Raw genomic sequence first — 24202 nt, 5'->3', positions numbered from 1 at the left:
TATATAAGCTACTGCAACATTAAAAAGAGAAAAAGGTTACATATGTAGGAGATTACAGTTGTTGGGAGACAAGCAAACACATAGAAAGAAAGGAAGCAGAACAAGACACTCACGGCAGTCTGACTCATCAGATTTGTCTTTGCAGTCAGGATCTCCATCGCACTTCCAGGTCAGTCGCACACACTCGCCATTGGCACAGCGAAACTCCCCACTGGTGCAGTTAGCTCTGCGGTTGGGCAGGTATGGGGCTCCATCACCTCCGCAGCGCTCAGGCCCCTCGTCTGAACTGTCGGAGCAGTCGGGGTCGCCGTCACAGCTCCACATGAGCGGCACGCACTCGGAGGTGTTACAGCGGAGGTGGTTGGGCCCACAAGTCAGAGGGGAGGTGCACTTCAGCTCATCGCTGCCATCGCCGCAGTCATCATCACCATCGCACACGTAGACGGTGGCTAAACATTTGCGGTTGGCACACATGAACTCACCGCTGGGACAGGCCTTGGCATCTGAGGACCAACAGAGACAGCAAAACTCACACGAGGGACTGCACGCTTGGTTCTCATGACAGTGAAGCAGGGACGGTGTAGCATTTATTATCAGATTGCAGTTTGTGCAGCAGAAACCGTTACCCTGTCTTCTCTAGCTGCTGAAAAGGAAATCTGAGGAATCTGTTTGAAGGCCGTTGCTTTTAATATAAACTACACTACACTACATATAAACATAAAACTACACTAAAATGCAATGCTTTCATAACCAGAGAACTGTACACTTTTAGTCAAATAAGTAAATATAAAAGTTTCAGGTCTTGCTACAGCTGCAGAGCATTGAGAGCAAGTAAGACCAAAGACTTATTGGCTTAAAGTCATTTCAAGCAGATGGGCACAGACACAGAAATAGTTTCCCAGACTGGCTAAAAGTCAATAACATAACAGAGACAAAGAGAAAGCTGGGAAGGATAACGGTGATTAGGAAAATGGTGAGAGGCTTTCTCTCCTACCTTTTCCAGGGTATTTTTTCTGTATCTAGTCATGTCTAACTGAAAGCACTCTGGATGCGAAGAAAGCCAGGGAACCCGCTGTTCGCCCATAGGTGCTCAGAGGCCAGCACGGGGAGAGGAAGGATTTGATATTTACACAAACCACAGGGAGTTCAGCTTTAACGCCAGTGCCTTTGGCTGCTGCAGCTGGTTACTGGAAAGGATTGCTGTTTTGCTACATTTTACACAGAATCAGCAAATTGTAAAGCTGTAGCATATTGTCACTGACCTGCAGCAGACACCGTGTATTTTTTGAGTATCAAGCATACATGCTATTTTAAACTATTACTGATCAAAGCAGGGGGAAGTTTTTAAATAGCTTCAGATTAAACTGCAGCATTTCTGCATCAAAAGTATCACTGCTGTGAAAGGTAGTGATCAGCTGAACAGTTAAACAATGCAATAAAACAGCATGAAAAGAAGCTTATAGCATAAAAGAGCAGAAATTAAACATCTTAATATACATCATGAAACATCATGAAACCACTGCTTCTCAGTTAAACTGGGTGAACACATCTTAAGCTAGCAAAAACACTGGATGCAAGACAGTGTCTTACTTACTATCCTACGTAATCACACCATATGTTACAATTACTATCTCTTCTTTTCTCTGCTAACATCACTGTTAATTAATTCACTGATATGAACACGACTGCCTCAGAAGCTTGGGAAAAAGCAACTGATGTGAACATAAGTGTCATGGATTCAGTTCAGCGACAGGGTTTATAGTTATTAATATTAAAGACTCTGCATCTGATTCTCATGTGTCTGCTTTCCCCGGTATGCCTCTGCCCACACTCTATACTAATTTGGCACTAAATAATTAAAGAGATTCAATGAACAAGTGCGTTATTACACAGGGGGAAGGCCATTAGCACTTTACATCAGTGCCCTGGTTGAATTCCAGTTGGGACAGAATTTCAAGATTTCTGAGCAACTTTGAGCCCACAGACCATCTGCTGATGATGTTGTACAAGGCAGTGGGTTTTAAATGATAAATAAATCACAGAGGGAACAAGCACTTCACCCAGTGGATGTTTAGTAAGATTTATTATACGATTTTCTTTTTATACAAGTAAAAGCAGAAAAGATCATTAAAAAATGAATTTGCAGCATTTTGTTTGGTTATACATCTCATGGTAAGGTCATTTAAATGACAGGCCAAGTACAACTAGTACTTATAGCACATTTCTACTCAACTATAGCACTCAAAATGCTTTCTACACACACACACACACACACACACACAAACAGGATCAATACACCAAATAGATCCATCGGGTGTCAGGACATTTCAGAGTTTAATATCTTGCCCAACGATACTTTGGCAGGTGGACTGGGCTAACAATAAAATATTGGCTTGGCATAGAGTTTTATACCAGACTCCCTCTATGATGCAACCCTCCCATTTAGCTAGGCTTGGAACCAGCAGTGGGAGCACACTAGCCTTTTTTGTTTACTTGACACAAACACGACGTTCTTGTTACGCATAGATGAACAGTGGCACCGTTTTGGGTGCATTTCAGTGAAATTGCTCTCTTTTTTAAGCACCCGGGTCAGACGCTTCTTGAAAGAGGCATCACTGCTGAGTGATGCAGATATGTTTACCTCACTTTAGTACTACAAAGCATGTTTGATTTTGCTCTATTACATTGAAGGGAAAGCAAACACATTTACAGACTATATCTCCAAAAGTGTACAAACTCACACCAAAACAATTTAGATGGATAAACAGCACTACAGGCCAGAGACAAAATATATATACGTTTGATTTGGGGGTGAAATGTCCCTGAACCCTTTGAGGTCTAAACGTATCCTGTTCTATCAGACTGAGATTTTTTGTTTTTATTTTTTATTGTTTCGGAGTCATCAAGTCACTGAGGACTTTATACTATACTGGTGGCACTCAGCTACATGCTACCACTACTTTTTAATTCCTTTGCTGGGAGAAGCTTTCCTCTGACTACCATTCTGGTAGTCAGAGGCTGGCAGCATAACCCACTTAACTTCTTCTGGCAGCTTTGATGATGGGAGATTGTTGCCAGCGGCAACCAACGGCTCAGATGTAGTGGGAAGAAATGACTGGTCGCTCTACTCACGTTAGCATTACAACTGATAAGTGTGGACCGCATGTGTGTGTGTGCGTGCATGCGTGTAAGTGTGTGTGAGATGAGTCTGAGTGTGTTGGAGGAAAAAGGTGAAATGAAGTGTGAAAGGTAAGGAAATTATTTTGAGTGTAGGAAAAGAGGGGAAAAAAAGGGAAAAAATAAGAAAAGAGATGAGAATAAAGTCTTCCAGGTTTTATGTTAGCATGCAAAAGCTTTATATATTTTTATCTGTTGACACACAAATACCTGTGACCGTGTCCATCACTTTCTATACAGCTTAATGTCCTCTTAGCTTTCTCATAGATATTCATAACTTTAAACTTAAGAGATGACTCAAACCTGTCAGCTCTGCTTAGAGAATTAAGGTTCACTGCAGCAAGGTGACTCAAAGACACACACATACACAAACTCACACTGCTGGCTAGTTCACATGGGTCACAGTGGCTCACCAGGGAAATATCTCAGTGACTGCCCTTTCCTGTAATGCCACACACATAATAACTGAACAACCACAGTTTTAACAACGATGGGGCAACCCTCTCATCCGGAGAAACAATCAGGACATGATATAGGGTACAAGATGGGAGTCAAAGTGTCCGTGTTATCGTTACTGCCTGAAAACGTAGGTTGACTGAGGGCCAATAGGTGAGGACAAAAGAGACACACAATGAGCACTGATACGAGACAAAATAGCCGCCGTTTGGCCAAATTGAAAACCTGTCTAGATTCCGATTAGCAGAACGTAATTGTGAAGAAACTTTGTCAGTACAAGCCCCTTTAGATGTGTTAAATGGTCTTTTGTGAAGGCTTTATCTCAGTGTTACCCAGTTCAGTTTCACTCCAGGGACAGTGAGACGGCTGTGAGGAATGCAGGATTTGTCTGTTTGCTTCATACTGTCCAAGAAATGTTGAATTTAAATAAAGACATCAAGCGGAAAGATAACTGTAAAATAAAAAAAAATCATATTCATGCACCAGGCAGGCTACCCAAGCTGACATTTAGCACAACTGCAAACACACAGAAGATGAAAACACAGAACTCCAGACTGGTTCCAGTGCCTTGCAGTAGATCCCAGTTGACAGACATACTCAGAAAAATGCTTGGGGAGTAAATGCACATAAATCTTCACATGCTGAGAGTTGAGGCTACAGTCCAGCTTTCTTGCGGAGCCTCTCCAGAGTTACTGCTTAATGTAATGTTGATCAGGGAAAGCTTTCTCTGGTGAGGGCTAGATTCTACTTAATACATAATTCAGCATGTGGATGACTCAATTAGTAGGATGCCTCTGCAAGATTTACTTTTTCCAGTCAGCGGCACGCTATGCACTTCGTAAATTTCTACTAATAGCGGAACATGCGGGAGCTGACTGAGGAGGTTCCAGCTTAGTCTGTTTTGGAGGTACAATTTGCCTGCTTATAGCTCAGTAAATACAAGAGTTGGAAAAGAAGAAGCGTGTTCCTTGTGAGCATGCTCAAAAGTATAACATAACAATCACAAAATGGAAGTTTGTGTCGAAAGTATTTCTCACAACTTACACAGAATATCCAATCAAATGTGAGTTTGCCCCTCAAAGCATCTATTTTCCGAGTCATAGTGTGGCACAAGACAAACCTCACATGCTCTCTGCTTTTCAGATATTTGATCACACTATTAGATGCAGCTCCATGTGATTAATACTTTCTTTGTGAACCTTTTGGACAACCAAATAGGATGCTACAAGTGCAGTGAAGTTAATATGAGTTGATATGTGAGTACTAGAATGAGCTATTTTTAATTTTCTCCCAGTGGGGTCCAGACAGGGCTGCAGTATCCCAGCTCACTAAGTTTCTATTAAATGATTCACCAGTTAGTCCATGTAGGTTCATGTCAATAATTCAATAATAATGCAGTCTAAACAGAAACCAGAGCCTTTAAACGTAAACCGTTAAGAGTCAGGTTAAGTAAGCTTCACATCAGGTGCTTAGCTAGGTAAGTTTAGCAGGCTATGTGTCTTAGCCCCTGTGGTTGTCGCGCAAAATAGATGAACTCAATAAACTAACAGCAATTGTTTAAATTCGATCCAATTCAGTTCAATCAGACGCCAACAATCAGACGACCCCTGATGAGCAAGCACTTGGCGACAATGGGAAGGAAGATCTCTCTATTAACAGGAAGAAACCTCCAGCAAACCAGGGTCAGTGAGAGCGAGCTATCTGCCTGGTTGGGGGTGAGGGAAGTGAGACAGAACAAAAGACAAGCAGTGGAAGAGAGCCAGAGATTAATAATAACTAATTATGAGAAATAAAGATCCTGGACCTGGTGAAAGGGGATTTTGGGCACTCAAACAGTGTAAGAACAGCTCTAAAGCAGCACCTAAACACATTTTGGTTTTGTTCAGAATCCGCTTAATCGGCTCCGAAAGTCTTATATGATCAGTGATGGTAGCAGAATTTGTTTGCACTTGGTGAATCTGTTTAACTTTGGATGCTCAGTGGTGCTGAAGGGGTTTCAAATCTTCAATTTATCGTTTAAAATATCCAATTATCGCATGTGCACTGAGAGATTTAGAAATATATTTGCAGCCCTGCTAGCTGAGCTGTTGGGAGCAAAATGTAACTGAAAATACATAGTGCTGATTAAAAACTTTTACTTTTAAATCTTTGAAAGGTCATGAAAAAGTAGGTCTTGACTGACACAGATTTAATACAAAAAACTAAAACTGTAAAACAAACTAAATGATCTTGATCTTCTGTATTAATATTCCAATATTATGCATGTTCTATTGTCTTTATTATCATGGTCATAGCGTATTTATGTATATACGTCTTTATGAATACTTCTTCCTTAACAAACTGGCCAATCTGAATAAAATTTTGTATGAACGTTATCACACATACAGTGATTATTAAAATCTATATGTAAAAAAAAACAAAAAACATCTATTTTACATCCAAATTGTTTTGACTTTGTTGTTTTGATATCAGTTGGAGGACAATGTTGGAGCGGACTATAATCTTTTGTGGAGTGGAGATGAGAACATTACTTTTACTTTTATTGCATTTTATTTTTTTTGAGCATGATGGTAAAGTGTAAACTGCGCTAGATAAACAACTGCATTATGCTACAAACACAATTTCAGCTCTTCACAGACATCTACACAAACAGCATGCTAACACAAAGCTAGTGAAGAATCCAGAGTGACATTAAAGCTCAGTCTATTCTTACAGCAGCCCAGCAGCCAAAGCTCTTTAACAGGTAAGAAAGGCAGTGATGAGCCGTCAGGCTTGAATCCTCCTTTTCTGTTTCTACAGTAGAATCACAGTGGAGATCGTTTTGAAGTCTCTTTGGGCTGGTTTTTGTTGTTGGCTTTGTGTTCAAATCTAAATACCAAGAGAAAGCTGGTATGTACGCTCTCATTAGGCTAGGTACAGGGATTTGTGGTGTTGTCAATAAAAACTTCTATTGTTAACTTGTAAATATGTAACAATGCATTTCAGTCTTGTTGTGGAGTAATGTGAAAGTATGCAATACGTAATCTAATGAACTGCTTTCTCACAGGAGTAGTTGAGTAATGTAAAGCAGTACTTTAAGAAAAAAGTAAATATCCCTTATTGAGAATCCCTGCAGTAATAAGAGCAGGATGAACACTATTTACTAATGAAAACTGCCAAGCAAACCTCAAAGGTGAATGTGTTAAACTGTTTTGTGAACATCACACTACTATTAGTGTTGTTACTCCACATCAATCAGGTATAGCCCAACACTGGAATCACTGTGCAGCTCACTGAGATGGACTAAAGACATAACACTGCAAAATCAATGGATAGTACCTCTAGAGCAGATCAGCTGCAAGGTTACATTTAAAAGCCTCGTGTCCTTGATTTAAACATCATCTTTCAGGTTGGCATTGGGCCCAATCATCAGATAAACTGGCCCGAGCAGCATTTAATAGGCCTAATTTGTGATGCTATCTAGCACTGTGCTCTGCTTGTACTGGAGAGAGCTTATTCTAAGTGGTCATACTGAGAGGAGTTTCCCTCTAGAGGTATTCTGGCCTCTGCCTGGGTGGGCGACAGCCTGCTGCCTGCCCTCGTGTCACTACTGAGAGGCTTAAGACTGCCACATCAATACAGACATTAGAATGAAAGAAGGATTAGCCCAGGCTAGACCGGGCCTCAATGGACAGTGCTATGAAAAGCCATCTAAGAAGGCATTAGATCTAAAGTCGATGCAGTGAGTGTGTGGGGCCTCTTTGAAACCTTGAGTCCATAACAAGCTACTCACAAGCTGATCATTGAAGAATAAGTCAAAGCCATAAGGAGCTGAGTATTAATACATATGCAACAGTTTCTATTTATGCATTAATTTTCTGCCAGATTGATAAGGCTTCCTTTCCAAATAAAAACTCAAAATTGGCTGTGTTCTTAACAAATAAACATGAATGGCTTATATGCCAGGCAGACGTGATCTCAACACCCACACACACCCAAACAACCGAGGAGTTAAAGATGCCAGAAAAAGAGGAACATCGTCATTAATATAGGATAATAAGGAGATGGCTTATTTCTCTCCCTCTGCGCATTTGCTACCACGTGCCATCTTCAAAGTCTAAACATCACACCCCCCACGGCTCTGCTGCCTCAATCATTTCTTCTTGACGTGAAGAGGCAGAGGAGAGAGAAAGAAGGAGAAGAAGCCAATTCTTCATGGCTCCTCAGAAGTAGGGCAAGGATAGTCCCTGCAGGGGACTGGGGGTGGGGGTAGTCGCACGATTGAGTTGCCTGATTGGCTGGGCATGAGGTGATGTCATTTTTTAAGGTTGTGAGGGCCCTGCAGTGGAAAGACTGAAGACTTGAGGTTTGGAAAGGACAGAAACGTCCAAAGATCACCGGAAAGCTGCGAATATCTGATGGTTTCACACCAAAGATCATTCCACATCAAAGGGAACGGTTGTCAAGTGCAGCTGGCTTTAATTCAAAACTCACTTCAAATCCATCTAATTATAACGAGTGTTCCCCACTGCGCTTTAATGTCACATGCCTTTGGATGATAAGTGAGATCAGAAAAGATAAAACCCTATGAAATACAAAACGGGAATCTGGGTTCTCGTTATTCGGCTGCTTGTCGAGTCATTCGCTTCTGCACATCCATCACTGGTGAAATCTGGACCAAAATGTCCTCTACAAATGCACTCAGCGGTTAAACGCGGAAGTAAAACCATCTGATCGGGGTATTTATTTCATTATGGTAAGTGAACTGACTCGGATAAACTCACCAGACGCACAGTCCTCCTCGTCAGCGCCATTCTCGCAGTCTTTCTCCCCATCACATCTCCATGACAACGAGACACACTTGTTAGTTGATCCCCCACAGTCAAATTTCTCTGGAGGGCACGTCTGTTTGCCTGTGGGCAGAGATAAAAGAGATAGGGAGATTACTGTAGTTTTATGGTCCATAAAGGCAACAACAACAGCAACTACTAGGAGACACAGCTGGACTTGATTTTTATCACCCCCACAATGCTCTTAAAAAAATTATCCAAAACTCCACCACCCTGGCCAATTGATTTTACTGCGTGGGCTGCCTCTCAAGAAACATGTAGGAAGATCATGAAATACAGCAAATGCACGGCTGGCTATAAAGCAAAAGCTCAACCCAGCCCCTCCTCCTTTTCCTGCCAATCTGCTCTAGTTGGCACAGGGTCGGTTTGATCCAGATTACAGTGCGTTTAATATGAAGCATGTTGTTAATTATACATGTTTGCTTACAGTGCAGCCTTAAGCCTTCCAGAAAGAAATCAGACGCGCGTGCAAATTATCGATCTTTTGGAGTGTTTTTATTATATTTAAAATGCCAATTAAAAGCCTTTTTGACACAGGGTACGATATGATGTTACCCTGCATCAGCTTCACTCATTAAACACACAGATATTGGTACAACTGTGCTTTAGTTGCTGGACATAGTGTGACAGAAGCTGTTTTAACCGTTTATCCACTTTTTTAAGTAAACTATTTATCCTCATTACCTTTTTAGCTAACTGTATTTTAATTCAATTAAGCATAATTCTTTCCACATATTCTGTCAACTCCATTAGCAATACAAGGTGTAATTTTCCAGCTACACATCATAGTTGGTATTTATATTCTTGCTGTACACAAACTGACAAACAATGGTATAACAGGATCCTGTGTGGTGTGATAAGTGAGAACAACATCCTTAACGAATACCAATTTAAGAAGCTAAAAAGAATCTCTGGTGCTGTCACCAGCAATGTTAGGTGTGAATTGCATTGTGGGTAATTGAACCAGAAAGTGAGAAAGTCTCCCAAGATTTTCAAACCAGGTCCATATAGTTAATCTCGTATTGTCAGAAAGCCGCCTTTATGATCAAATTGAATTCTTTTTATTTGATGGGGCGATCGTGGCTCAAGAGTTGGGAGTTCGCCTTGTAATCGAAGGTTGCCGGTTCGAGCCCCGGCTTGGACAGTCTCGGTCATTGTGTCCTTGGGCAAGACACTTCACCCGTTGCCTACTGGTGGTGCCAGTGTCCGGCAGCCTCGCCTCTGTTAATGTGCCCCAGGGTGGCTGTGGTTACAACGTAGCTTGCCATCACCAGTGTGTGAATGTGTGTGTGAATGACTGGATGTGCAAAGAGCTATACAAATACAGGCCCTTTAATGTCAATTCAATATCCATCCATGCACTCACCTATTCATCCATCCATTTTCTTCTGCTTATCTAATTCAAGGTTGAAGCCTATCCCAGCTGTCATAGGGTGAGAGGCAGGGTATACCCTGGACATGTCCCTAGTCTGTCACAGTGCTAACACATAGACAGACAACCATTCACATTTAAACTCACATAGATGGGCAATTTAGAATCACCAATTAACCTAACCCCACTACCTGCATGTCTTTGAACTGTGGGAAGAAGTACCTGGAGAGAGCCCACACAGACACCGCCGGAACATGCAAACTTCACACAGAAAGTCCGCGGCCAGACGGGGGACTACAACCCAGGACCTTCCTGCTTTGAAGCAACAGTGCTAACTACCGCACCACCATGCTGTCCTACGAATCCAATAATCAGAAGATTTTAACTATGACAATTGCATGTTAGTCCTTTTTTTAGTACAGTATATGTATTGCAGTGCCAGTATCACTATCATTTCAGCAACACAAATAAAATATAAAGCAGTTATAATTGTATTCAGTCACCCTGTATTGTGTTGAACACTTCAAAGTCACAGCAATACGGGTTATCAGAAACACAAATTTACTTACAAGGATCTCTAAAAAAATGGTCTTTAAATAATAAATATTATTATGCAGTTTGGCCACTGTGACTTCAACAGGAAGAAATGCAATAAAGGTCACATGAATCAAACTTTGGAAGCTACATATTCCCTGCAGCTAAATCTTTTGGGGCAAAAGGAGCAGACTACCTAACACTGGACACTACATTTTAAACTGAGTGAACATTGAACTATATAAATTACAAATAACAATAAGGTGTCACAACTAATGTCAATATGCTGATCCTGTTTGAAGCTATTTTTCCTCCAGAATGAGGAACTCCTCCTCATTGCAGTCTGCAGGGTTTCATTATCTCAGTTATTGCAACACGTCCAACTTCAGCAGGAGCTGAACTTTAATTTATTGGCTCCAACAGTTTTCCCTCTGAGTTTATTACACACCAGCAGCCTCAATTTACAGTAAAGTGAATGATCGTCTCCGAGGTGAGTTGTGCTCATTTGTATATAAACAACAATAGTCACTTCATTAATTACTCAGAATGATCTATTATCCCAGACATGGAGACAGGACCTGTAAGGATCGTTAACGATAATTGATGTGTGTGTTCTTTGTCAACTACACAGAAGATTACACTGAGGTACCGCCAGAAGCTTTCTTGATCCATCCATCCATCCATTCGCTTCCGCTTATCCTTTTCAGGGTCGCGGGGGGCGCTGGAGCCTATCCCAGCTTTCTTGATCATTTCTTACAATATAATGTCAGCATTTAAAACTATTTGTTTATTCTTACAGATTCCTTCCCTCTGAAAATACAGAAATGACCATGGTGCGTCACGTATTCATCTATTTTATTTGTAAAAATGCTGATATTTTTGTTGATATTATTTTTTAATGTGATGACAGGCGGGTCTCAACATTTGCCGCTCTCTCCTGACAGCTGGTGGCGGGGAGAGTGAGCAGGGAGGATGGCTGACACAGCAAGGTCCTCACCCCAGATGGAGAAAAAAAGTTTGCAGTCCAGTATTTTTAGGCTGTTTCTAAAGAGTGGAGCAATGACATTTACCTGCAATTGTTTTTCAGTCCACAGACAGTGCAGTGTGAGGTAAGTGGATAAAAAAGCTTACTTTGTCACTCGTCACTCAGCAACACAGACATGTAATAAACTAAAAAATATCCTAGATAAAGCCATGCTATTAGACTGGAATAAGTAAAAAATAAAAGGAGTAATCAGATATGGCCTCTTCTACCTCACAGCTCTGCTGTGCAAGAAGTCTGAAGGTGTACGAGCTGTGCAAAGCTTTTCATTCAATCATTATGTTCTGTGATATGTTTAATGAATCACACACTGTATGTGTTTCTTTTCACAGCCACCTGTCAAGGACTGATCACTGAAACAATTATAGCGGAGTAAAGTGAAAGAGCGAAAGGCTGGATCATAAAGAAATACATGAAACATGAAAAGATGAAAAAGCAGACAAGGTGGAATTTTTGGCAGAGGAAATAACATCCTGTATGAGGGAGCTGGACGAATGTCAGTCAAACAGAGAACATTTTTGAAAATGTTTTTTAAAAGTTAGCAGAGAGCAGCAAAAAAGTAGAGAGAGACGAAAGCGTCAGAGCATAAAAGAATCTATAAGAAGGGAGCTGTGCACAGAGCAAGACACTGTATATAAGGAAGAAGGGAGAGACAAACTGCTGCGTGACCTTTCAGATTTTTATCCTGAAGCTAAATCAAAGCCATCCATACAAAGTAAGTGGAAGGAGATGAAGGAGGACAGGCAGGCAGAGCACAGTGTCGAGCAGAATGTGAATCCACCAAGCGGAGGGCGAGCTGTCCTGTCCTCTTAACTGATGACTCTTTAATGAAGCGTGAGCTCCACTCCTCCCAAATCCAAACAAAGAAACCAGACTTCACTACAACAAAGCAGTGGTACCTCACTGCTCATTGTGACAGCTACAGATTAGCGATTTTATAAAGACGCGTAATGAGATTTTTTTTTTTGCTTGTAAAAGAGGCAACTTAATAAAAGCCAATTACTCACAGACAAGCTGAGAATCAGACTGTTGTTTACCATCTGAGTGAAAAATGAGGTTTCGTCTGCACTGTGTCATCTTGGCAGAAGATGCGTTTAGAATTTATCACCTTTTACAAGACCCAAAGGCTGCATTCACTTCAACCCTTCAATGGTGTAATAGCTTTATTTTTCCTTTTGATCGTCATAACTGACCTTGTTATTACTGACAGCTTTTTACCTGAAACTTGGCTTCGAATGGAGAAAGTGCAGAAGCTCTTCAATTTGTCAGCTGTCAGTGGGAACGATACTGTGATAAAAAAGGCCTGAAAATGTATTCACCTGATTTGATATACTGAACTGCACCATCATAATGTTACATTACACAACAGCGTGCCATGCAAGTAATCATTTGTAGCACATTTGTATACACGGATGTCTCTTTTGCATATATGATAGCAGATAATGTATAGCATCGATTCATCCTGCAGCCAGCTCATGACAGCTTTGTAAATATGCACTCAGCTTATTGTGAAAGCATGTCTACCTAATATAGATGGTTGCTGTTTGTAACGTGTTCCAATTAAACCCTAGAAATCATCATTCAAAATGTAGAGATTTTTCAGAAGCCTGTTTCTAGCCCTCTACTCCAAATGTCAGTGCTAAAAAGGCTTTGATGTGTGCATCCATTCGGCTCTATGTGCTTCAGGTGAGGTCTCAGGCATTAGCACCTGTGTATGTCAGTGTTGGGGGCTCTGATGGTGAGGAAGATAACGCAGTCATTCTGGCTCAGAGCTAAAAAAGACAGCAAAAAAAGCTCAGATACCGTGAGTCATTCTCAGATTCACTGCTTCATTAAACTGGGTTAGCATGGCCGTGTGAACTTGAATTATAGATTTGGTACAGCAGAGAACATGCTTGCTTCTGGCCGACTACAAGATGGGAAACTGTTATTTTCAGTAACGTACATTAGCAAGTAATGAGCTGTGGCATGCACTATTGCTTTATATTAAGTGCTGCTGTGCTCCCTGACTGTTACCTCATCAGTTAAATAAAGCCAGAATAATACGGTAAAATTAAATAATAATAAATATTGGTACTTTATTTTATTTTTGGTATTTTAATATTTTGGTGTCAAATCCCAGCAGATAGTGGATGGTGGGTAGAGGGTGAACTAGTTTGGATGCCATCATAGAGCTAGCACGTACAAAAGACCATTTACAGCAAGCCAGATTTAAAAAAAAAAACTACATGAGTGGATTTATAAACTTGGTATATTTGTCCTTCAAATGGGATTACTGCCAATATTGCACATCTTCACCTTGTTCATATTTCTCAAGGACTTAAACTGTGACTTAGTGAGATTTTGGGAAACTGTGATAGACCTTTCTCTTTTCATTTTGACACACTAAAGAAAAATAGAGTAGAACTACTGAGCTCGTTTCAGTTCTAAAATTATATTCTTGCATTTACAAATAAACCACGATTCTGGAACTTGGTGCAGCCTTAGTTCATCCACTGTCTAAAAAATGGTCATTTTGCTTCTCTCCCTTCAAGCAGCTAAAATGGCTTAAGCCAACTTCTTCCGACTGGTTGTTCCTTGTAAACAGAAGGTTTACACAGCAGGTGAGTGAGGCTGCTGTGCTCACAGCGAGAGCTGTGTGCCTGACACGACCATGTTACGGATATCCTTGATAAACCTAAAACCTAAGCTTTCTGCTCATAGGGATTACTTGCACACATGCTCATGATAAGCATCCAGTCAAACCACAACTGTTTGAGTCTAACTAAGGTGAAGTGCAACTGTTTCCTCTTATTAAGTCTTGGGACTGTGTAATACAGAAAGTAACTGCAACATGGATAAAAATATAATTCTTTAAATCCTGGAATTATCAGACTCTGTTAAGAGTTAAACCTCACAGCAGCTTGCAAATGAAGCAGCTATGACAACAAACCCACTTTTAAAACTGGCAAATCGCTAACAAAGTATAAAAAAGACAAAGGGATCAACAGAGCAAAACAACACACAAATACGTACATACTCAGCATTTATGAAGTCCTTTCTAAACAGCCTAAAGTAAATCTACCAGCAAGTACTTTTTCTTCATAACTAACGACACAAGGCAATTTAAATGATTCAATTAATAGCACGCAGTATAAGTAATTCCAGTTTCCCTACTATAAAGTCAATAAATAAGCCATGCACTGTTATTAACTCCCACAGAAAAAGCTCAATATCTACAAAGTGGTTTGTAGAAGAAAGTTTTCATCAAAACCTCCTTCAGAAAAATATCTATAATCCACTCAGAATACTAAATTAAGAACACAATATTGTGGGTTTAAAGGGGAGAGTTCTACCTGTCTGAACAATCCACATTGTTAAATATGCAGCATTTCAAGGTTCTGTCACCTCATATTCAAAGAATCCCAAAGGAAGAGGAAACACTGTGAATGCCTGTCAGTTTTCAGAAATTTAAAAGCAGAGAGGACAAACAGACATGCAGAATCAAGTTGGTCTCAGCAATATTGCCAGAAATCTCCAAGAAGCAAGCATTTCCTTCCTCCCCTTATATCCTAAAAAAGTGTCTCTGGTGGCTGAGAGTGCATAAAATGTCACTGTACTGGTGAGGAAGCAGAGAAGCAGCTGCACATCTGCAGGGGCCAACTTCCATTTTGACTACACATTAATCTAATACAAAAACTGTGAGCCCTGATGCTTCACGTGCTCCTCCAAAGAGTCATGATTCTTTTTTCAGGGCTTGCAAGTAACTAACTCTGTGTGGCCCAAATTTGAATTCTTAATACAGCAGTGTAAACGCTACTCCAGCGTGTAATTGGGAATCCAGTCAGTGAGCCAGAATGATTCTGGCACAGATGTCTGCAGCACGGATGAAAAAATGTCTTAGTTATATACATCTGCAAAGTTGACTGTACATCTGCGAGCACATGAAACTGAAACAGAACATACAGGAGAACTGGGCAGGAGATCTGAATGAAAAACAAGACGAAGGCTTTCTGTGAGTATAACTTGCCTGACTCATCAGGCAAGAGAATAACCGAAGCATGATGTTTTAAGCTGTATGCCGTGCTATGTGTAAGGAAACTGTGTAAAAACTGCAATGCTGTGACTGCTCTCTGCTGTTTATATAATGGTAAATTGTATATCTCTGTCACATCGAAGATTGAATGCAGTCTGTGTGAAATTGCAAGCTTCTGTTTGTTGTTAGACTTTAGTGCAGCCTAATTGACTGATACATGTGACGCTTCTGATTTCAAAGTATAACATGGAAAAGGAATGTTGATCAAAACACGGATGTGATGAGTTTGTTTTTTCATCTTTACCCTATTCAGGAAAAAGAAAAAACACGCTGACTGTTTTTTTCATTGGTTTTTTTGCCAACTGATGTAAATTTCTCATTATAGGGTTGTAACTGTATCAAGTGAATGGCACAGATAAGTACTTTACCAGTGAAACAAGGTTAATGTGACACCTGATACGGCAGCCACTCAAGAGCGGGTTGTTTGCTGTTGGTTAAGATGCTCCGTGCATTTTTGAACAATGTCCATCCTTGAGTCTTTCTTCGTTCCGTTTTCAGAGTGATAATGACACAGCTGGATTTACTCAAGCAGAAAAACAGCTGTGATGAAGAGGCTCTCATTAGCAATCCTTCTGTTCAGGATGTAGGCCTGATCTGACGCTTCTCTTCTGAACATATAATCAGCAGGGCTGCGGGCTGCAGGGTAAGCACGACCTGAAATGCAGGAAGAAGGATGTTTCCCTCTTCCTGCACATGAAGTATCAGTCTAGACTGGCAAAAACAATATATTACAAAGAAATAACCTTTTTTTTTTTGGAACAGGTTTTTGTTTGTAGAGAAAAGCAAAAAAAAAGCAACAGCTGATTTTTTTTTTCTATTACATAATCTGAATCCATATGGGATTTCCATATAAATGGCTTTCTTCTCAACCCAGATCCTTATCTCTTTATTCTGCAGCCAAGAGATGAATCCTTCCTTCATTTATCTTTAATTGGATTTCCAATATAAACTTGTTATCCATCAGAGATCCCTTCGTGCCTCCCTCCTCGCATTCAACTTTTCAGCAAGTGACATTAGATGCTCTGCTAGGCTGCTTCATTATTCATCAAACCGACTCACAGCCAAAGACTCAAATGTGACAAAACTAGAATGAACGTCCTCTGAAAGATTCCTTTGGCTTTTTCTTTCATTTATTCCACACTCATTTGGATTCACTTTAACACCATCCCTGTCAGGCTCAGGAGGGACTCGGAGTCAGACCGTCACTAAAGTTCACGTTTTATTTACACACACAGACACCAGGTGCGAATATATACAGGTGAGGGGGCACAGGAAGAGGGTCTCCGGGAAGCACAGGCACGGGAAGAAGAGGGCTATGTACAAAATCCACTGAAGCTCAGGTAGCTCGGACTCCGGCTTTAGCTCACCAACGGCGGTCCTCAGGCTGGCGAGAATCGAGTGTTACACAATAATCCAGCGAGGAAGCACTCTCAGCAGCCGCCTTAAGAAGTGAGTGAGATGATTGCTTGCAGGTGTCCGAGCCAGGGGCTGGAGCCGTCATGACTCCGCCCCGGTAGAGCGCAGTGCAGGGGAGAGAGAGAGATGCAGCACAACAAAAACACTTGTAGCCATACAGAGTCAGCCGAGAAGGCACAGGGTCATGACAATCCCACTGTAAATTTAAGGCAGAGTTTAAAGACATAATGCTTGATAAAGGTGGGTAGAATCAAAGTAACACCCTCAGACATCACATCATTATCAGCTTGAACCAATACCAGCCTGCCCCAGTATGTCTGAAAGCTCAGAACATTGTTATTAAAGGCATTGTATATATACAACCCCCATTCTAATAAACTCGGGACATTTGTGAAATGTAAATAAAAACTAAACCATTTGCAAATCTCATAAGCCCATATTTTATTCATGGTAGAAGACAGAAAACATCAGATCTTTAAAATGAGAAAATGTACAATTTCAAGAAAAATAAAAGCTTATTTATAGCCACAAAGTTTTTGTACACTAGAACACAACAAAAAGAAAAAATCCATCTAATATCATTAGCCAACACTAGCATTATAAAATACACTGAATGACCCTGATATGTTACAGTAGAACAACTGATACTGAGCTCATGATCATGAAAACTGCTGCTGTAGTTTGCTCGCCTCTGCTCAAAACCTTGAATAATGAAGCTCAGATTACAGCAAACACAGAAGTGTGATGAAACAAATCTTACTTATAGAACCTTTAAACCCCTCATGGAAAAACGAACCACAAAATTGAATGCATGAAGGCCACGAAAGAAAACACAATGTTTGCCAACGTGAATTGGCCAACACCAACTCAGATGTTTAAATAATCCAACCAGCTCATAAAGACAAAGTGAAATCATCAGTGCACTCCCCAAAAATATGTTCAATGAATACAGTAAGTAACTGAGGTTTCAGGAAAATAGTCACCTTACTTGGAGGAAAGATTATCCCCTTGCTCGGTTATTTCTCCAAAGTGGCAATACTGTATGCAAAACGAGGGCTGTTGAGGACTTTGTTTTATTCACATCTATCATGCAGGTACAATGAAAGAGAAATTTTTTATATGTAGCTTGTAGGAGATGTACTTAGGCCACATGAATAAACACCTTATTTAATAAAAGAACTTTTCATTAACTGGCACGTACCACAATGTAAAAGTGAACACAGTTCCCCATTGATTTATTTTATGCTAATTTATATATTTTTTTATTGTTCTTCTAAGACCTGCACTTTATGTAGGTAAAAAAGAGGGACCATTTTTTAATGCAAAGATCTAACACAAACTTAAAATGAATGTGAATGTGTTATGTTTACATGAAAGTTCAAATAAACTCAAATCAATGATTAATTGTGACAAATAACTGTGATCTCAATATAATTGTTATTATCATTTTGATCATAATCATACATATAAACATATTATGTGCTGATTCTGTAATGTTTAAACTCTAATACAGTTTTATTATTAATGTAATATTACTGAGGATATCATTTGCCCAATGAACAGATTTTTGAAGCTATATTCCGTTGTGCATTTATTCTCTACCTCTTCTTAAGAGCTTATTATGTATGAGTGAGGTTATTTCTGTGCTTTGTCTGATGTTTGACCCCAAGAGAGTCTCAAGCAGCAAGGGGAGAAAGAGAAAATTATCAGTCAAAGACGGAAAACAATTAACGGGCTCAAGCCTCCCACACTTGAGTCCCTGCTTGGATATCGAGTCAACTCACCTTACGCTGTCAGTATCCACGTGTGGGAGAGTGAGACTGGCAGGGTCTACAAGTGAGCCAGCCAGATGTCCCAGGTTCTAACAGCTTGGCAGAAAACGAATCAAGGCCTTTATTGCACTCAGCATCAGACACTGCTGAATACTGAAGTGTGTGGGCGAGTGGAGGCAGGGGGGATAACTTAACTGCCATCACAGCCATGATAACGAAGGAAATTAAAAACTTGAGTACAGGTTTGACAGGAGGCAACACCACAAAGAAGAAGGTGTGATTTAAATGCAGCACACAAAATACCCCCAAAACCCCACTAGCAATATACTTTGCTAGCCACGCCTTCTTTTTTGCACAGTGCCAATGAGTCTGACTGACGTTACAAGTCGCTGGAGAAGTTTAAGTTAATATTAAAAACAGTGAACTGTTTTTTGTAGTTTTGATGCAATTTTCGCATTGACATAATTAAAGTCCAATATGGCACAAACACAAACTACACCCAAAGTATCCAGAACTATTTCTTCCTCCCAGGAACTCCAAAGAACTAAAAGCTTCCTTCGGGCCACTGACTGCAGTCCCAAACTGCGACATGGAAATTTAGACAAATCAGTCCACTGATGGTAGAATTTTACAAAAACATATAGTCAGAACTTGACTTTCTTTATCTCTTTTTTGTGTCTGTATGAAAGATTGTACCACACATTCTTAGTGACAGGGTGATGGTGGCCCTCTGACAAAACTTTGACAGTCTGGCACCTTCCTTCCAGGCTGTTTGGATGCATTTATTAGCCTTTTAGAACACTACCACTGTGAAACAACCTCTAGTTCTGTGCATTAATTGACTAAACTTGGCTTGACTTGGTGTGTACAACGTTCATAAAGTGACCATGAAACCAGCTGTGCTATAAAACTAAGTTGAAACCAAATTTCAAATTGATCTTGATGGTGAATGCTAAATGGTCTGGTTCTTGAATTCAAAGTGCTTTATACTACAAGTAATGTGATCAGCTGAATGATGTCACTTACTGCAAGTCTCCTCTGCCTCATCGGACCCATCCGGACACTCTGGTTCCCCGTCACAGCGCCAGCGTCCTGGGACACACTGCCCATTCAAACAAGCAAACTCTGCTGGGGCACATGTTTTCCTGGCTGCTCAGACAGAGAAGCACAGACAGAGCAGAAAAGAATCAAGACAGGATGTTAGAAAAATAGTTAAAGCCATATATAGTCTGCAGCAGAACTTGATTTCTGTCATGAAATTGGTAGAGTTATCATAATCCCTGCAATTATTCCCTTCATCAGAGATCAGTCTCATCATTTCTTACATTATTCCTGTGCAGTTCTCTATAGTGCATGCTCTCCTTCCAGATATCTTCCACTAATTATCTACACTTTCCCCATTTTCTTGACTTTTATTCATTTCACTGCCTCTCCCTCCGCGTTCTTCCTCCCCCTCCCTCAATCTGCTGATCTCCAAAAACAGTCTAATCTCTCCTTCAGGTTTTCCATCACAGAGCAGTGAAATGGATGTTGATTGCCGAACACTACAAGCTCAGGGAGGTTAAACCTTTTACCTCGCAAACCTGTTTACGATGGAAAGTTACATGCCAGCAAGGCCACGGGCTGATAAACATGTCAGGCGTGCTGAGAATTGGAAATCAAAAATAAACACGAGTCAGGAAAAAAGGCCTGTTTAAGCAAGAAGAAGAAAACTTTCACCAACAGCCGAGAGCTTTTCACTGTTACCATCCAAAAAATTCTCATCAACTTTGTTTAAAGTGTAACGTAAAACATGAACTCTTGACACAGATACACACACACACACACACACACACACACACACACACACACATAAAATAACATTTTTAAAAAGTACTCTCCACTCGTAGCACCTAAGCTGCTAGTATTGCAAGAGAGTCGGATACAGGCAGAGGGCAGAGCCATTCAATTTCCTCAGCTGGACCTGTGCTACAGTCTAATAAATCACTGGCTAAAAGCCCTCAGCTGCGATCTGTGGTGCTGTTACACTGCCACGACTGTTTCAAAGCTGGCTCCAATGTTGGCACTGATGTTTCAAATTAGATATAGCATTTAGAGTTGTCCTGGGAGCTTAAATCTAGCTGAGGGGCTGTAAAGAAATAGAGAAAGATATTTCAAAAGGCTTTCCTAGCAGTGCTCCTACTACTGCAGCTTCTTTCTTGACCTTGGTTTTATTTGCTGTCGTCAAACATTGGGCAAAAAAGGTTTCTCTTGATGTCCGACATTTCCTTCTCTATGCCACAGCTATAACAAACCTTTAGGTCAAACACTGTGAAGGACTTCAACTTCAGCTCCTGCACCACGAGCAATATGCCTGTAGTTCCAATTAAGAGGTAAGATGAGTCTTTAAATTTAAACCTCTCTTTGAGCATGTGTAAATAATATCCTGCTGTTTCCCGGCAAAATGAAATTCCCAAATTGTTGGGGAGCAATGGTAGAGGAGCAAGAGTAACATTTAAACTGCAAGCACATTCCTGGGACACACTGCATTACTTTACAATGTATTGCATCATGTACTGTAACGTAGCATCATGCATTGTATACTGAGCAGTGTGCAATTTGCATGCTCGGTCCTGTGTGTGCACTTTTATGGATGACAACCTGTGAAGTATTATATTATTTAAATTTACCACCAGATGCTGTCTGTGTCCTTTACAAATTCACTTTGGGAGAAAAGGTGGATTTTATCTTAGTGCTGACACTGATATGCACACTTACCGTTGTGCTGAAGAGTGTATGTTACTCAGGATAAACTATGGCAGCGCCTGAATATTTCATAGTATTCATTTGTGGGGTAGGTGTTCAATGTTGTTTTTCACAATCCATCAGAGCAGCGTGCAGCAGGTTGACTGCACACCCACCTCAAAGCAGTCAGCTGTCACCAAGAAGCACTTAAATAGGAACCTGCTGTTAAGGCTAATTGTTGAATGTTGCCATTGTGTTTCTTAAATTTGTACAGTCTTAGTTTAAGCAGTAGGATCAAAGCCATTCCTTTGATCCTGACCACCTTTCCAGCCACTCTGTGCTGGGGGAGGTTTTATTGTAGATACATCCTATCTGAAAGATCTGTTTCTTTTGATGTAAACTTCCTGGGTTTATGACCCTTTGGTCAGCAGGAGGTAACACACACACACACACACACACACACACACACACACACACACACACTTACATACAGTGCCTTGTCTATGTAACCAAAGGGGGGTTGCAAGGGGAGGTGCTTTGTAAACTATTGTTTGAGGATTGTCAATAAAAGGCAGCGAGAGGAGGCCACCATTGGGGTCATTGTCGTGCTGGACACAGACGAGGCCTCCCTTGCGCAAGTAATGGATCGATCGACTGTCTTGTTTTCTTCATGATGAATAAGTCTCTAGAATTAGCGGGGTTTGTGGAAACACAGACCCAACACCTGCTTGTCTCTAATGTATTGTAATTGTAAAACCTGTTAATTACCCCGTTCTCCAATTTCTCCTGCGCCTATAGTCGGCGTCAAACCAGTAACAACTCAACCCTGCTGACGTTATTAGAGGAAATTATTAAGTGTGTAACAGGGTCGCTCCAATAAACATGCATTTCAGCAGTGAGTGTGTTTATCACAGACCGCTGTCTCATTAACTTGAAAAAATTCTAAATTAACATTCGTTCTCGCCTTTTCTTGCAAAACGTTATGAGCTGACCTTATTACATTACTGAGAGAAACACTCCCCTTTCTCCACGACTCCCCCTCTCTACTGCTTTTGTTCTTTCAACCCTAGGTCATTCCTTCCTTTTTTCTCAGCCTGTGTAAATCCCAGGCCTCTAAGTTTACCACAAAACAAAGCAAAAACCCTTTGATGGTTATTTTTCTTGAGTCGCTTAAAGTGTGCTGGTTTTCCAGAGCGGTGCTTAAGTAGCTTAAGTGACACACGAGTCCTCATTAGTAATGTGGGCTTTCACTAAAGGTGAAGACAGACAATATGTGGCAAACAGGGGATTGTGATATCCTTTTAACCCATCTTCCCCTCAAGTGTATAAACTCATTAGCAGTGTGCGCACATCACTTTTAAAGATGCAAACTGTGTGCTTCCTGCAACACACATGCATATTTCTAAAATATATCATCACTCATGTAGGTTTGGCAGGGTAAAGAAGGAAAAGGAACACACAGGGTACCCACGGGCACAATACAAGCTTTAAAGGTACCACACCTCCTGCGACAGAATAATTAGACTCATAAGATCTTCCCTACAAATCCTCGAAAAAGCCACAGTACAGTGAATGTTTTATTCAGTACCAAGTTGAACATTTTTAACTTCCCAAACAAACCTTTCATTCCTCTGCATTCAAATCTCTGGATGGGTATTAATACCGTGTTAATTAGTCTGACTCCCATGAGATGAACGAAAAGAAAGATGGGGCAGGATGAGAGCGTAAGGCTCTGTGGTATGCTGGTTAAGGGTGTACTTAAGACTGTTTTTGATCGCATGACAAAGTCTTTGAAAATCTCACACTGATCCAGTATGTGGCCCCTCCAGGTCAAGCGTGCCCATGTCATGCAGTTTCTTGCTGAGATGCTGAGCTTCTTACTCAGTACAACTGAGCCTGCGACTCATTTCAGTCAAGGTCTACAGGGGCCATGGTTCACTTGGCAATAATTACTTAGGCCAGCTCATGCCATCTGCTTGGAATGACTTTCTGCTTTAATTAGGAAACATTTTAAAATGTTAGGCTCGTGGGGCGTGGGGACCATGAGGGTGGGCTGAAGGGGAAAGTGACAAGGGAATCAGGAGGTAGGCCATTAGATGGAAAGCTGAGAAATAACAAGTGAATAATAGCGACAAAGACTAATGGTGACAAACAATAATAATACTTTATGGATCCCTAATGGACACTGTTTACTGTATAGGAACAGGCAATATTACTGTACTGCATTTGCCAAAGAAAGCACTTACTGAACTTAAATCCCCTTGACATGAATTACACACAACTACTCACATGCATTGCAGAGCTACACGCTGAAAACAGTACATCTCTTTGTTTAAGTATAAATGGCAGACAATTACACAGAGGCACGCCTCTCGTGCATCTGAGAAAATTCAAAAACAAAAGCAATCCAGTGTCGTTTGATTCTCGTGTCGTGAGCATTACAAATGGGACGTGACACAGGGAGAATGAAGGTGCTGTACAGGGGAGTTCACCCAGCCATGTTATGTCTCCTAGAGGAGGTACAGTGGGAAGGAGCTCTATGCTCTGGCAAACCCACCTGGAACCTCCTCCTCTGAGGCTGATGTTGTCAACATTTCACTGCTCCAGTTCCTTTTCATCTTTCTTAAAAACCATTCAAGTGGATGTGTTTGGCAGGCCTCTATGAAGTATTGGTTTTGCTGTTACATTTGGCTGATGCTGAGCCTTATATGAATAAGATATAAGTCAGTTTGGCTCACTGCTGATGTGACTGATATATGATTTTCCTCAGCGGTGGGGGTGTTAGTGTATAAATTGCAATGAAAT

General features: G+C 40.8%; 1 protein-coding gene across 3 annotated transcripts in view; it reads right to left on the bottom strand.

Moving 5' to 3' along the window:
* The window catches only part of LOC113011259 (low-density lipoprotein receptor-related protein 8-like), an 82576-nt gene that overhangs the window by 33165 nt on the left and 25209 nt on the right, over positions 1-24202 (bottom strand). For all 3 annotated transcript variants that reach the window (XM_026150710.1, XM_026150712.1, XM_026150711.1), the window contains exons 3-5: positions 19700-19822; positions 8397-8525; positions 114-503 (exon numbers count right to left, since the gene is read on the bottom strand). In XM_026150710.1, coding sequence (XP_026006495.1) covers positions 114-503; positions 8397-8525; positions 19700-19822 — 642 coding nt within the window. The remainder of the gene's footprint in view (positions 1-113; positions 504-8396; positions 8526-19699; positions 19823-24202) is intronic.

Source organism: Astatotilapia calliptera, chromosome 18 (genome assembly GCF_900246225.1).
Source record: "Astatotilapia calliptera chromosome 18, fAstCal1.2, whole genome shotgun sequence".
Taxonomy (NCBI): Eukaryota; Metazoa; Chordata; class Actinopteri; order Cichliformes; family Cichlidae; genus Astatotilapia; species Astatotilapia calliptera.
The sequence above is the reverse complement of the archived record's forward strand: the minus strand, read 5'-3'. Positions and strand labels throughout refer to the sequence as shown.